The sequence below is a fragment of the Mastacembelus armatus genome, chromosome 24 (genome assembly GCF_900324485.2).
Source record: "Mastacembelus armatus chromosome 24, fMasArm1.2, whole genome shotgun sequence".
In the NCBI taxonomy this organism is placed as follows: Eukaryota; Metazoa; Chordata; class Actinopteri; order Synbranchiformes; family Mastacembelidae; genus Mastacembelus; species Mastacembelus armatus.
Genome location: NC_046656.1, coordinates 8,062,896 through 8,077,910, shown reverse-complemented (window position 1 = coordinate 8,077,910; position 15,015 = coordinate 8,062,896). Strand labels below are relative to the sequence as shown.

Genomic DNA, 15,015 nt, shown 5'->3' with positions numbered 1-15,015 from the left:
CAATTTAGAGTCACCAATCAACCTGACATACATGTTTTTGGACTGTGGGAGGAAACCAGAGTACCCAGGGAGAAGGCTACACAGCTACTTCCCTCCAAATAAGCTACTAAACTGGATAATTCCTTGGCCCTCGAAATGTAAGAGCAGGTGGTGTCCAGTGGGAGAATTAGTGCTGCTAAATTACCTCCAGTTGGCATGTCTACCTCTTAATGACTCCTTCAGTTGAAATAAGATGAAAGTATTATTGTGTTATGTATACTGTGATGCATTTTCTGTATTTTACCTATACTTGCAGGTCATTTATGCTATTTGACTTTTCCATGACTGCTATGGACATGTGATGTGCTTTAATCCATGGATATTTTATAAAATATTGGTGTGGAGTGTGTTATATAAATATGAATTTTAAAAAATGAAACTAAAGCTACTTGAAAAAAAAAAAAAATCACTATAAAGCTTTTATAAATATTTCTAAACAAAGATAAAAAACCTTATAAACCACTGTATAAAATGTGTGATGTCTGTTGCTGTTGCCAACTGTTTCAAGCTGTTTGTTAAACTTTCAAACTTTAAAGGCAACAGCGACATTGAGCGCTATCAAATGGCAAATAAGAAAATCCCGTTCAAATATACCCGGCCAGTAGAAGATTGGCTTCAGGAGAAAGGTAAATCTTTATCAAATTTCTAGAATGTTTTCCTTTTGATTTTCTGTCATTTCATCGGCTTGCTCCCTTGCAACCTCTGAGAATGAATAACCATCCCTTAAACCCTTTAAAAAACAAGTATAACGAGGCATTATGTTTACTTTCGTTTCTTTTGTTTCATTTTCTTTTTACCCGTTTTTGTCATCGTCATCTTTCTGAATTGTTTAGACTCATCATGTCCAGTTAAAGGGACTGGGAAGAGATTTTTTTCTAAACAGTTACGACTTGACTTTAAGTCAAGTGCTCTAATCCTGACGAGGAGAAGGCATTATCTATACTGCAACAGTAGGCCTATTGTTTTGAGAGCAGAATTGGCTCTCTTGGCTCAAATCCTTTGCAGTGTTTGAGAACAAAATAATCAGTGGGCATATTCGCCTGAAAACTTTCCAAAAAGCAGGTGCTGTCATTTATCTGATTGCAGTTTTACACATCACACAATATAATCCTCACTTGTTTGGTGATGGAGAGCTAATTGGAGCCTTTTTGACAGCAAAGCATCAAAGTGGTACACTGTTCCTTAATAGATTTGTGCTTTTCATTGACTGCGATGATCAAGTCAGCACCTCATTTAAACATGTTTAAATGATTTGCAGGAATTGAAAATTCTGCTCCCCTTCTTTTTTATCTTTTTTTTTTTTATTTTATTTTATTATTTTATTTATTTTTTTGTGTGCATTAAATGTTCTTATTCAACATAATATCTTTATAAAATGCATTTAAAGGTCATGACACATAAATATCGTAACCTGATTATAAAGTCCCTTTAACAACCGCTAAAACATAGGCAGGTCTGCGAAATCCCATTACTGCTGCATGCATGACTCCACACATGCTATTTCATTTCTGCTTTTGTGATAAGAATGTCCTGTCCCTGTCATTCCATGCCCAATGTGTTTTGTATTATAATTGTGCAAATGCTACAAATACAACAAGCTTGCAGTAATATGTGTATGTAAATTATACAATGGAGATTTGTAATAATGAGTTCTATATTGTGAAAGTTTTGTGTTTTTATTTCATAACTAATGCATGAGCTGTGTGTTTTGACAATGATATTTAAGCTTCTCCTAATGAAATTCATCATGAAATGTTGTGTGTATTGCACACACTTTATCATAATATGCCAAAGCCTGTATACATATTTATTAATCATTTTCCCGCATGAGTCCACTGTTTGTCCAGAGAGTATTAAGAGTACTGGTGGAACATATTCCAGCTCATTTTTCAAATACTTTTTTCACACCTGTATGTGTTCACTCCCTTATGATAATGTTGCTCCAGCTGTATAGTGTCTGTTGTTTTCCCCATTAGTAGACTCTTGCAGTGATGCTTTTTCCTGTATATCAAAAGAAAAAGCCTTCCTATTGACAATAACAGTAGTCTTTTAAAAGGAACAGAAAAGTGGAGTTGCTGAGAACTGATACTACTTTTTTTCAGTGTAAAGGCATGTTCGATCACCTGTTTCAACCACTGAAATTACTTCATCCATCCATTAATTAAGCATTAAAGCAAAATATGTTATAACAATTACATATAAAGGTTTTCTATTACTGTGGTTCCTAGAAATGATAAAGTTCTTCTTAAAGGTGATGCATGTCAGATTTTTTGAAATGTTTTATGACAGCCTTCATGTTTCCTCGCATCAAAGTATGATAACACTCTTTGCTTCCTTCTGCATCAGGCCGGCAGCTGACAATCTTCAACACCCAGGCCACCATCTCCATCGGTGGAAATGACCGGAAGCGGCCCTACCAGGGTCAGCTCTCTGGCTTCTACTACAACGGCCTCAAAGTCCTCAACATGGCTGCCGAGGGCCACGCCAACATCAAGGTAAACGGCAGCGTGCGGCTGGTGGGTGACGTGCCTGCCAGCAGGGGTGCGGCACGCACAACCACTTCAGTGCCACCTGAAATGTCTACCACCTTTATCGAAACCACCACCACCCTGTCTACCACAACCACACGGAAACAGCGCTCGCCACCCACTATTCAGGTACAGCAGCTGATGGGAAGGAAGAACGTGCATGTGCATGATTCAGAGAGGGTTTAGGAGTGAAAATATCTTGTGTGAGAGCACTTGTTTGTGTGTACATTTTTGTATGCTTCTAGATGGGCTGAGGTTTTCTTTGATCCAGTTAAAGTTGGACATCGGCCATTTGCAGGTGAAATGTTTCCATTTGACCTCTGGGGATTCAAAGTGCTGATGACCTTGACGAGACTATAACTGTACTGTATTGTCGGTAATCCATAGGCCTGTTTATCTTATAAAGAGTTAAATGAGAATATTACTGTTCAATATGAAGCTGGAGCAGGTGGTTAGATTATCCTAGCACAGAAACAGGAAACAGCTAGCCCGGATCTGTCCAAAATAACAAAATAAATCAAATAAACAACCAGCTCCTCTAAATAATAATAAGAAAAAGCTAATAAACTAAGCTAACCACCTGCAGGATACATATTTGCAACATATTTAGAGTACAGATATTTGCAAGTAAAGGAACTATTGTATTTCTCAAATGTCATAGCACTCCTTCCATCTTGAAGTTATCCTACATCTGTTGTGTACCATTCAGTGTAGTGTAGTTTGCTGTTGGATTTTTTTCCCCTCAGGACATTTAAATTATTCTATTACTGACTTTCCGTGGGTTAAATGTTTTGTTTTCTTGATGATCAGGTTGTAAATGTGACAAAGGGAAATGTATAGAGATAGCAGAAGTACTCGTCGTTCCTAAAGTTCATTAAGTATTTTTGAGACTTTTTTCTGTGGCTGGATTGTGGACGCGCTGCTTTTTGTCTCTGCATGATCAGTCAAGGTCAGGATACTGTATTTCTCATTCTATCGAGGATTGAAGGGCTGCTGCTCATTGAGGTGTGCAAATCTGGCCTTGCCACTGCTCTCTTGCTCTACATTTCTCTATTTTTCTCTGTTTCTCTTTTTGTCTCTGTCACTCAACCTATCCAGCCTAACAGAGGCCTTGCTCCAATACGTCCTGAATCCAAGCCAATGAATGTCACTGCTGTGCCAAGAAAGTAATCACGCCGAGCGGTCCTTTGACACCCAGACGACAAATTGAACCATTTGTTGTTCATATTAAAGCAATAACTCTCCCTCAGGGGTGAGACATGGTTGTGGGAGAGGTTGGCTGGTGGACAGACAGGGACCACTGCTATCTGCTTCTTCACCCCAGCAACAGATTGCTGGATGTGGAGTGATGATGGCCCTCCATGTCAGTGCTGACACTTGTATGTCTCCATCAGTGCCGGGGCGGGGAGGCCAGAATCAGAGCTGTTAGAAAGCCACTAAATACCCTGTGATTTGGACAGAGCTGACATAGAAAGACCTGATGTCAAGCCTTTATATGTGGGGTTTGAAGGTCTGGAGACAAAAGGTACAGCAGTCCATATCCATTTTGTTTATATGGCATCAGTAATCTGCGATGATGATGACTGAGCTAAGATACATTACATCACTGTCTCTGGCACCATCAGCAAGGTCACATCTAGATAAGAAAAAACATGGCATCGCTGGGAAAATGGCATTTTGTGTCATAGGCTATTAATATCAAAAGAAGTCAATAAAGTTCTGCGTGCTATGAAAGAGCTTTTATATGAAGCACTCTCCTTTTCAAGGTGAAATGATGAAGCGATGCCTCCTTTGTCAATACCCAGGATGGGGCTGTTAGATACCAGATGGTGCACTTTGGTAACTTAACAATAAAAATTTAGCTTTGTGCCCTCACTAACTTTTCACTTTAGTTTTGTATTCCTTCTGAGAGGGTGCCTTGTTCATTCTTCTTCCACAAGCTCCCATGGCAGTGTCTGCTTTGATTCACGCCGCCATGTCACAGAATTTCATTTGCCAAGGCCTTTAATTTTACAGTTCCCCAGTTGGCTGTCAAATACCGTGGTGTGAGAGGTAAGGAGAGGTCCTGTACCAGTTTGGCAGATTTCTCCACCCCTCAGGGTTGTATAGGAGAGCCGAGAGAGTCGAGCTATCATTAGTGATGCACTGCAGTGCTGAAAGAGAGCTATAGGCATCTGACACAGTGCTGGACTCAACCATGTACAGCTGTTTAAAGAGTAAGGGTGTGTGCGCACATGTAGGTGAAAATGTGTGTGTGTTTTGGTATCTTCTTGCACATCTATTTTTGGTCCACTTCACCAACACCAGCAGTTTCTGTTTTGGAAGTGAGAAGTGGTGAATCCCTTGAAATCTCAGGATCAACAGAATGAGAGACGCTTAATCTCACGCTTAATTAATGACAGCTCCATGGGGATGTACTAACACAAGAGACACGTTACGTTACGTTTTTTGTTTGTTTTTTTTTAACTCTCTCTTGCTCTGTGTCACTGTGTCACTGCCAGGGCATCACCTTAGGGACTGAAGATTAGCAACAAGGAAAGGGTGTAATGTTTTCAAATTTCCATCTCAAAATATTTATAGTTTGTAAAATTGGATTTTATAAAATTAATAATAGAAGTATCCAGTACATAAGTATAATCTGATTTTAATCTTTTTAGAGCTCAAATATTCAGATGAGAAAAAGTTTACTGTAAACAATGCACTGTAAACTGTGTCCTTGTACGTGGAATTGAATAACTTTTATATGGCTTAATTGCTGAGCATCTTTTCAAAAGTCTTGGTGTATTGTGAAAAATAGGTTAGGTAGGTTTGTATTTTTAGAAAGTATGCATGTGTGAAGACAGCATGGGATTGGAAAGCATTAAATAAATAACAGTTTTAACAAACAGTAGGTTTTTCTGCAGAACACCACTACCAGTTCCTGTTTTGTTTTCAAAGGCCCTGACAACCTGATTACTCAATCAGCTTTTTAGTTTTGACTTTATGTCTTAATTTATAAACACAATCATGAACTGTCAGTCGATGAACTGTCATCAAATCAAATCTGTCACTGACAGTAGATTAGCTGTGTATTTGCATGTTAAGCCAATTATAAATTATAACCAAAGAAAGACTTTGCCTTTCTCTTATTGAGCCATGACGACTGAAAGTTGTATAGAAATACTTAAAGATAGAAGCAAAGTTTCAGAGGCTACAAACTCTTATTAAAATATTACTTAGAGAAAAGGTGAAATTAAAAGTAATTACAGTGGCCCACTTTATCTGCTCAGCCATAACAAGTCAAACATGCCAGTCTTTATAAAGATAAGTATTGAGAGGTTTTCAATTTCCAGAGGTTCATCACATAATATTTTGTAATCTGTTATTCCATTAAATGAAGTCTGATGTTGTCTGGGACTAATGGTATGATTGTGCTGTACCTGTACCTGCAATTCTAATGAGTTCTTTCATTATATTCGTTTTTCTGATGAATATTAAAAGTAGTGTGAGACCAGGTGCACTCTACAGCATGTCAAAGAGATTGGTCCTCCTGAAGATCACACCCACTGCTACCAGAACCTTGTTTCCTAACCCTGTGTTTAATCCATTTAGCAGTTATCATGTGCCTCAGAGCTGGGAACCATGCTAATCATGTTCATTTATTCCCACACACTGTAGATAGCCATGGTAATGCATGTGCACAGAAATGCTAACGTAATGGCAAGATAATGTTACTGGTTGCACTATTGCATATGAGATTAGTGTATTCAGTTTTTGCCCTTACTAATACAGAGGTAAAACGGAGAAGTACACTGTGGACACATCTCATATTCTCTAAAAACCCCTTTATTTTTCTCCATTACATCGTCATACATATTTATTGGTTTTTAATTGGCTTGACAAGACAAATAAGGTTCAGAAAAGAAGTAATGCAGTAGTCAAATACAGTGACAAGAATAATGGAATAAATATTGTCCTGTTATCTCACATTTGCTTTAAGCAATGTTCTAGTCCCATATGGGCCTTTTTTTTAATCATGCAACTCATTCAGCATTGGAGGATAAACAGTTTGACATTAGCTCCGTTGACTGTCTGAGCTCCAGTGGTCATAAGTGGTTTATGTTGAAATTTAAATGGCTTGATAATTGTTTTGGAAGTTACCCAACAGATAATTAAAATTCTATGAGTAGCTTGCAGCATGAAAAGCCAGTAAGGAGGATGAGAGATGATCTACCACTAAAGGGAAACTCACCAGTTTTACATATCAAAGTCTTTTTATGGTCTTATGGAGTGCTTCTACATATGTGAAAAAAAGTTATATAAAGCCTTTTGTGGCGTAGGGAGGTGGTTTGCAAAATCTGCTGAATTGTGTAAAATGATATCACTTTAATCAGCATCAGTTAGGGCTGAAGACTGTACGAAAAAAATCTGTGAGCATACCAGACCTCTGTCGACTGTTCCTCATCTCTGCTTAAGGTCAGTGGCTCCAAGTTATTAGCCATTACTGTCATTTCACACCCAAATAGCTGAAAGAACTCTTGGCTGTTGAGTTGCATTTTGGATAATGCAGGTGCCAAGTTTGGTCAAGGACAAAACACTTTCTCCTATCCAGGAAGAAGAAAGTGTGAAATAAAAAACTGATATCTCTGGTTCTGCTGCATCAGTTTTTTTCCCACTTTCCGGTGTGGACGGTGTGTGTCTGACAGTATTACAGGAGTACAGTGTTAAACAGTAGTTGGAATAGTTTTGTTCTTACACAGTTGAAACTATTGTATGCCTGTGATCATTGGCAATTGTTTGCAAAATGACAAGCTGCAGCTGCCTTAATGACAGTAAGGGTTCTGTAAGCATTGTGTTTGATTACATTTTTACTGTTTGCTGTGAGCAGCACAGTTAACATGTAGAGTAACTTAAACTTGTGTTCCCAATCATTTTGCAATAGGAGCCTTTAAAAAGAAGAAATGCCTAGATCCCACAAATTAGCAATTATCAGTGATTTTCAGTTTAAAGTCAGAAACAAATGTGTGTGTGTGTGTGTGTGTGTGTGTGTGTGTGTGTGTGTGTGTGTGTGTGTGTGTGTGTGTGTGTGTGTGTGTGCGTGCGTGTGCGTGTGTGTGTGTGTGTGTGTGTGTTCATTCTCGACACCCTCTGTGGGTCCAGCCCCACTCATATAAAAGTTTTGAGTTAAGATTCAATTCTGGCTTTAAAATAGATCTTTCGATGAATTCAAACCCTGTATTTCTGCTGTAAAACTAGCAGCCCCAGTGGCCCAGCTCTCTAACCATGCTGCTATGTTTGAGTAGGAGTGGCAATGTTGTACTGCAGTTCCTCCTTCCAGATTTGTCCATAAGCACCATTGTGCTCTTCAGTGGTGTTATCAATTCAGGTGATAGGTTGTAGCAAGATCTGTTTTAGATTTGCTCATGCTGGGTATGAATCCCATTTAGCCCCAGGGCCTTTCTGTGTGGAGTTTGCATGTTCTCCTTGTGTCTGTGTGGGTTTCCTCTGGCTTCCTCCCACAGTCCAGAGACGTTCACTTTGGGCTTAAGTTAACTGGTGACCCTAAATTGCCCATAGGTGTTGGGGTGTGTTGTATTAGGGTGTCTATGTGTCAGCCCTCTGGTAAACCTCATTGTCAGGTGGGAATGGCTACAGCCCCTCTGTAACTCTGTGTGTACCAGGGTAAGTGGTATAATGGAGATAATGGAGGGATGGAAACTGGTTTTGAAGCACTTAATGAGTAATTACAACAACACAGTCTTTATTTAGGGAGTGGAAAATAAGGACAATAAATTAAAATAGGTGTAGCTTGGTAAATGGCTACTTAAGCCCTTCAGCTCTGCAGAGTTCTGGTTGATCCAGACAAATGATTTTACACTTCCCAGTTTGATGTGGACAGTCATTTTGAGAATATTCATTTATGCAAGGCTCTCTATCAAGGGAGATCAATGTCTCATTGGTTTCTCATTCTCAATTAATGGGAACAATTAGGACAGGAGGCTGCAATCTAGAGTGCCATGGGGGGAAACAGCTGAGGGAGAGACAGTGAAACTAATTTGCATGGCTGCCATGTTAAAGAAATTGCCCACGTCCATCATCTTAAACTGGCCTGATCCTCACGACACTCGAAAATGAGCAAATTGTTTGCAGTTTAATTGGGCTTTTTTTCTTTACCGAGAAGCAGGAAATAATGCCACATCGATGTGTTAGGATAATATTATGTTAAACTGACACGACTCTTCGTTGAAACAGTGCAATCTCTGTATCTTCAGATTATTTCTAAAATAACTATAATATAATGAACGGTGGAGTTAAAGGAGACAGTTCAGCATGCAGCTGAGGTCATGAACCAGAGCTAGCTCACACTGTAGGCCTGCTAGTTTTTACCCACAAAGCACTGTGATTCCCACTCTCCCTCCTTTATCCTCACTCTTTTCATTGACTCTCCTTTTTTACACTATCTAGCCAAAGTATATCAGGGATGTTGCTTAACGCCTGGGGATGTAAGATAATCACTGATTTATTTTCTCTGTAAGCAGTAGTGAGAAAGGCGCTGTGCAGCATGCTGTGTGTGATAGTCTGCTAGATTTTGTTTGATGTGTGTACATCTGCTTGTGTGTGTGAGAGTCCAGGTGTGCGTGTGAACACGAGCGTGTATGCACTCCTCTCCTCCACCTGCTATGTAAGTCATTGTTTCTTTTCAGTTAGTTAGTCTCTGTGATCACCGTCCCACACAATCAGCACCCAGATGTGCCAATAATCATGTAAAGGTCAAACTCGTGGGTGTTTTCTTTCCGGATGTATCTTTCCTTCCCTTCCCTTTTCCCTTTCTTCACAATATCCCAATATGCCTGTTTTTAATGTCTGAACTGTTAAGAATCCCAGCTCCCAGTGAATTCTGGGAGATGAATGCTGGATGTCCAGTGGTTGCTCAGTAGGTCCAATTAGGAGACAGCAGACTGATGTGGAGCCTGCAGCAGTGTGAGGCTCATTAATGAAATGCCCACACACATACACGCACACACGTATATGCATGCATGCACACAATTTGTATTAGAATCTCTTAATCTTTGTCTCACATATGAATCCATACATTGGCAATTTATGATACAATAACATATATATGCACAAAAATGAGTGTAGCCTGTTGCAGCCACATCCTCTCACAATGTCAGAACAGAAACACAGTATCAGAGGATTTTCATTGTGTGCTGTCAAATAGTCGCCCCCCCACCACTACCACCACCACCACCATCATCATGACAAACTCATTCCAGCACTGCCATGGATTGTCTATCTTCTCTGTGGAAGGAGTGTGTATACAACATTGTTATTTCCTTTATGAATTTTTCATGTCACTCAGTGTGCAAGAGAATATGTGCACCCAACTATTCCCATTAGACTTCTCTGTGTGAGCGGGTTTGTAGATGTTTGCAATTTCATGTCATTAGATCATGTGTTGCTTTGTGTGTGCGTGTGCATGTTTGTCGCTGTGAGTTCAGGACAGTTTGTCTCTCAGTGTGTGAGAACCAGAAGCTAGCTCCAGGGGTTTTGAACCACAGGGGTTTTTGTAATGGATGTCCCCCATGCCTCACAACACAGCTTATATAGATCCTCCGGGAATGCTTATATGTGTTTGTGTGTGTATGTGTGTAAACCTGCTGTCTTGTCAGCTGCCACTGTCCCGGCAGGGCACTCACACGCCAAGGGGCAAGCAAACAGCACACATCAGTTACACATACATGGTGCAGTTTGTTTCTGAGCTGACCAGCAGGACATCAGCACATGCTCTGGGTGGTATACTGGCTCACCTCATGGTGTGCTGCCTTCACAGATCACTTGACTGGTTATGACAAAACGAAGATGACCAACCAAAAATGTCAACTTACAGCTAAAGTAACAAAGCAACACTACCAGTCTAAATAATCCCAGTTAGTGCTTATGAATGCCATTTCTAATTATGATTAAATGTAATTAATTTAACCAGATCTCTTTTAACATTATTTAAATGCATTTTAATTATACAGTCCATTTGTTTTTGAGTTTAACAGATCAGTTGTGGATTAAAAACATTCCAAATACTCAAGACCCTACATGTAGTATTAGTATACAGAATCTTCTTCTTTCAGTGGAGATGTCATCTTTCCATGAGCATATGACATCAGACTTAACATGGATTATCAAAGTGAAAGAGTGAGTATTAAATCCTGTGCCAAGTCATTTTAAAAAGTTGTGAGGTTGCTGTGAGAACCCACACTCTTGGTGGTGTTTAATTAACTTTTTTTCCAGCACAACGGTTCTGGAAACAGAACTATTATAAAAGTTCTTAAAACTTCTATTGCCAACATTTTTTTAAGCACTTGAAGTTACTGTATGAAGTTACTGCTTTGCCTGTTCAAAACCTCTACTACTTATATTCTCTTTGGCACATACTGTAAGATTATTCTTGTTTCTTTTTATTTTGGCAAGTTTATTCTTTTGATGCTGTACATGAATATTCAAACATGTTAGGAGCTGCTATTATTAAGGTTTCATGAGGAGATCAGTATTCATTTTATCTCTATGTTCTACACAGAGATAATTCAATGATGTTACTGTAGTTTCCCATAATTCCACAGGAGTTATATTTACATGTCAGACCAGCAGCATTTGGACTCAGCTCTGAAGTATTTCACAGACACTACACTGCTTCTTTGCATTAGGCTAAGCTAATCATGTCAAAGAAATGTCCTGCATATTGAAACAACACAGACACGAAATTGATATTATTTTGTCAAATTCTGTGTAAGACAGCAAATTCCCTCAGTGTTATAGTATTAGCGTGCCACCACTGAGCTGGCAACAGTGGGAGTAATGAATTTCTGCACACTGCAGTGCTGTGAATAGACTTGCTGCCTGCAGACAATATGCACTTTGAGTGTGTGAATGTATGGTTGTGAGAATTCATCTTTGTGAGGATATTCAGACATCTACAGTATGTACGTATTACACTGTCTATGTGCACAGAATGTGCCTCTTGGAGTAAGTAAGTTTTAATTAAATATGTATCACACAGATAGTCTTTGATGATCTGCAGCCATAATGTGTTCAGTTTCATTGCTCAGTTAAGCTGTTAGCAAGGCCCAGTAATGTTTCTCCTCCATGTCCACAGAGAATTGGTGCAAACTATAATGAAATGTGTTGCTCTTAATAGCAATGAGTGAACAATAATTATAAGGATCCATGTGTCAGTGTGTGTAAGCATGTGGAGATACTGCAGGAGTGTAGTAATACATACAGTATATTTTAAATAATTTCTCTATTGGTTAGTGATTGAGTTTCAACTTTCATCTTCTAAAAAGAGACTAAATGGAATGCTTAATTTGGTTTGTGCTTATTAGGAACTGAACCCAAATGGGACCCCCAGCTAATTTGGGAGACGTAAAGCTGCCAGCATCAGTCATTACATAACGCCTACATTGATTTGGTATTACAGCCTTGAAGTCATAATAGCCTTCGACTGTGAGAAATACACCAATATTGAAATGGATCGGAAAGGGAGATCAAAAAGTAGCCCACAAGGAGAAAGTGTAAGGTCTAATTTCATCTACATGTTTCAGACTTCACACATTATCAATAGAAAGCCAATAGATTTCCCAATTGAACCTATCATCTTACTTAGTGATTGCATCGCTGAAATTACTGAGGCCAAGTGTATTTATAAAGCCTTTTGTCACTAAAGCATGCCCCAGCCGTCCAAACCAAGCATTTCTAGATTGACCTAATCATTAGTCAACACAAAGTGAATCATGCATCATTTTAGCAAGAACAACATTGTTTTAGTTTTAGTATTAAGTTATTCAACTCGTTGGTGTTTTGCACTGGAGTCGAAGAAAAGTGCAGCTAACTGTGGAAAGCCTGGATTAAATCAGCCTAACAAACTCCTCCAGAATAAAATCATTCCAGAAGCTCAGAGCGAATGTAATTGGATTAATTAAAGCCCTGTCAAAATATCTATATTCATGATTAAAACACACTCATATCACATCAATTTGCAATGAAGACAGTGATGTTAGGAGAGATCTGTGATGTTCACAGTCGCAGAGCGTAGTGATAAATATCGACAATAAAATAATACAGTGAAAACAGAATAAGCCACAACCATAAACAAAGAGGACAGTTCAGAATCTGGCACAATTAAATGTGTTGATGTTTTTCGTCTGTCAGATGATCTTGTAGCAGATCTCTCTTGGATTCAAGCCCAGTATGAATAATTGGAAACTATTTAGAGACTAGTTTAGTGGTCAAAAAAAAATTCAGCTGTTATAGCATATGAACTACCCTCTTTAGTTGTCTTTGATAATGAACATAACAGTGTTTTTTGGAAATAGTACGTTTTCATCTTTGGTTAGACAAAATAAGTTACTTAAATATACCAGACTGCATTCAGACAAATAATGATATGTGATATGTTTTAAATAACTAAGAAAATAATCACAGATTTATAAACTAATTCACAGCAGTCCTTGGAAATTAAATTGCATGTGTAGCTTGTAAAATGCAACAAGCAGTAATAAACAGTATTACATTGTATCTTAATTAATTTATTCATTTTTGATTAATAAAAGTTGGAGCTCTGCACCGTGGGCAGTGGGAAATAACAGCAGCACCTGCGAAACTGAGATACCTTTCAAATGAGATTCAGTTTTACTCTGACATGAGTTACATGCCAGCAGTAATGACCCACTGTCAGGGTGGAACTTAAGAGAAAGGGTTGTGTTTCAGTCTGGCAGGTAGACTGTAACACTGGCTCAGCCAGAGGCAAAGCTAAGTGGGGAAATTTGGCTGAAGGAGACCAGACGAACCTGCTTTATTAAACAGTACTTTGTGGAAATAAGCCTGATTTACTCAAGTAATCATGGTTTAACTAGTATTCTGGGATTATGAAGCTCTCTGATGTCCAAGCAGCAGAGGTGTTGCCTCAGTGTTATGTAGAGGACAAGCCTCTGCCAATGTCTTGTAATCCTCAGTAAGATAGAAGGCTTTTCATTTCTGTCCTGTACTGAGCCCCCTCCCACCCCCACAAAAGTCCTCTCCTTCCTCCCTGCTGTTCTCATCTTCTCCCTGGGTCTTCTTTGGTCATGGCTTTCAGCACAGCTCACCACCGCATCCGCACGAATCCCTCACTGCCTCTTTGAAGAGGGAACCACAGACGGTAACACAAACCAGAACTCTGAGCTGTTATTGCTGCTCCAATTTCACCCGAGGATGATATGAACTTGAATTGAGAGAAGACATTTACTTCCATTTCTTGTCTGCTCACTTCACGTGTTCCTCTCTACCTGTCTCTCACCAATATTATATTGTGTGTGTGCGCATGCATGTATGCGAGTGAGTGTGTTTGTCACAGGGCTTCCCTGATGACCTTGTACGCTGCGGCAGGGGGGTGATTAAGGATCATGGCCAAACACCATTTCCTTTTCCATGGGAAGATGAATGACCCTGTTTGAAAGTGGCTGCCTATGGCCTCAGGACAATTAGAGTTTGCTGTGAGCCAGCAGCCCTCACTGCTCTTTGTACAAAGGCAGGTCCTCTAGAAAGAGAGAAATACTCGGCACATAACCCATTCTGCTGAAACCAACACACCACGGTGATGGTGAACAAATTAAATGCATTTTCTTTTTTCCTTTCCCCCCTTCCCACCTGTTCTCCCTCCTGCACCCCTACCTCACCCATCCACCAACATCGTTCCATTTGTCCGTAAACCTAGAAAGAAAAAATGTGCTGACGACAGGAGGCTGCTATGAAAGGCTCACTGAGGTCACTCATTTGAAATGTCAATATTTGATCCTGAAAATCATTTAGCATGTGGCTTTGGCTCTACAACTTGATGAACTCATTTCACTGTAATTTATGTGCTGTGTTGAAGAAGGAAGTTAACAGCAGGACTTCCTGCCCTTTTGGACTGTTCACGTTTGCTTGCACCATTCAACAATGTTAGAACTAATCACGATTAAACATAATGATCAAATGTTTTTATCAAAATTACCTGTTTGTGTTATTTTTAACATGGGTCTGTGCTGTCATTTCCAGCCTCTACCCCTTTATTCCCCCTTATGTTTTTTTCTGATAAAGCATCTTATCTGTCACAGAGCTGGAAGCATGAGCAAAAAGAGTTGTGGCAGCCCATTGATAGGGATATGGCCCGGTGCCATTGATTCCCCTTGTAATACAAGACTCCCCCTTGTCGGTCTGTCAAAGCCCAGATCCCACATGATAACACGCACATCAGACAGCCGTCAATAGAAAGGCAAAGCTTCCGCCGTGGAGATGACTATCTTATTTTGGTACAGGGCCGCTGGAGATGAGGAATGGGAACTAGTGAGATAGCGAGAAAGAGGAGGTGTGTGCGTGAGTCAGTCTGACCTCTGATTGCTGTTGCTTTCTGGGCCATTTCTCAACCTGAAAAATCATTTGCTGCATGTATCCC

General features: G+C 39.6%; 1 protein-coding gene across 1 annotated transcript in view; it reads left to right on the top strand.

The window, feature by feature from the left end:
- The window catches only part of nrxn3b (neurexin 3b), a 253,183-nt gene that overhangs the window by 218,782 nt on the left and 19,386 nt on the right, over positions 1-15,015 (top strand). Inside the window, exons 21-22 of the mRNA XM_026319115.1 lie at positions 576-665; positions 2,386-2,696. Of these exons, the coding sequence (XP_026174900.1) occupies positions 576-665; positions 2,386-2,696 (401 nt within the window). The remainder of the gene's footprint in view (positions 1-575; positions 666-2,385; positions 2,697-15,015) is intronic.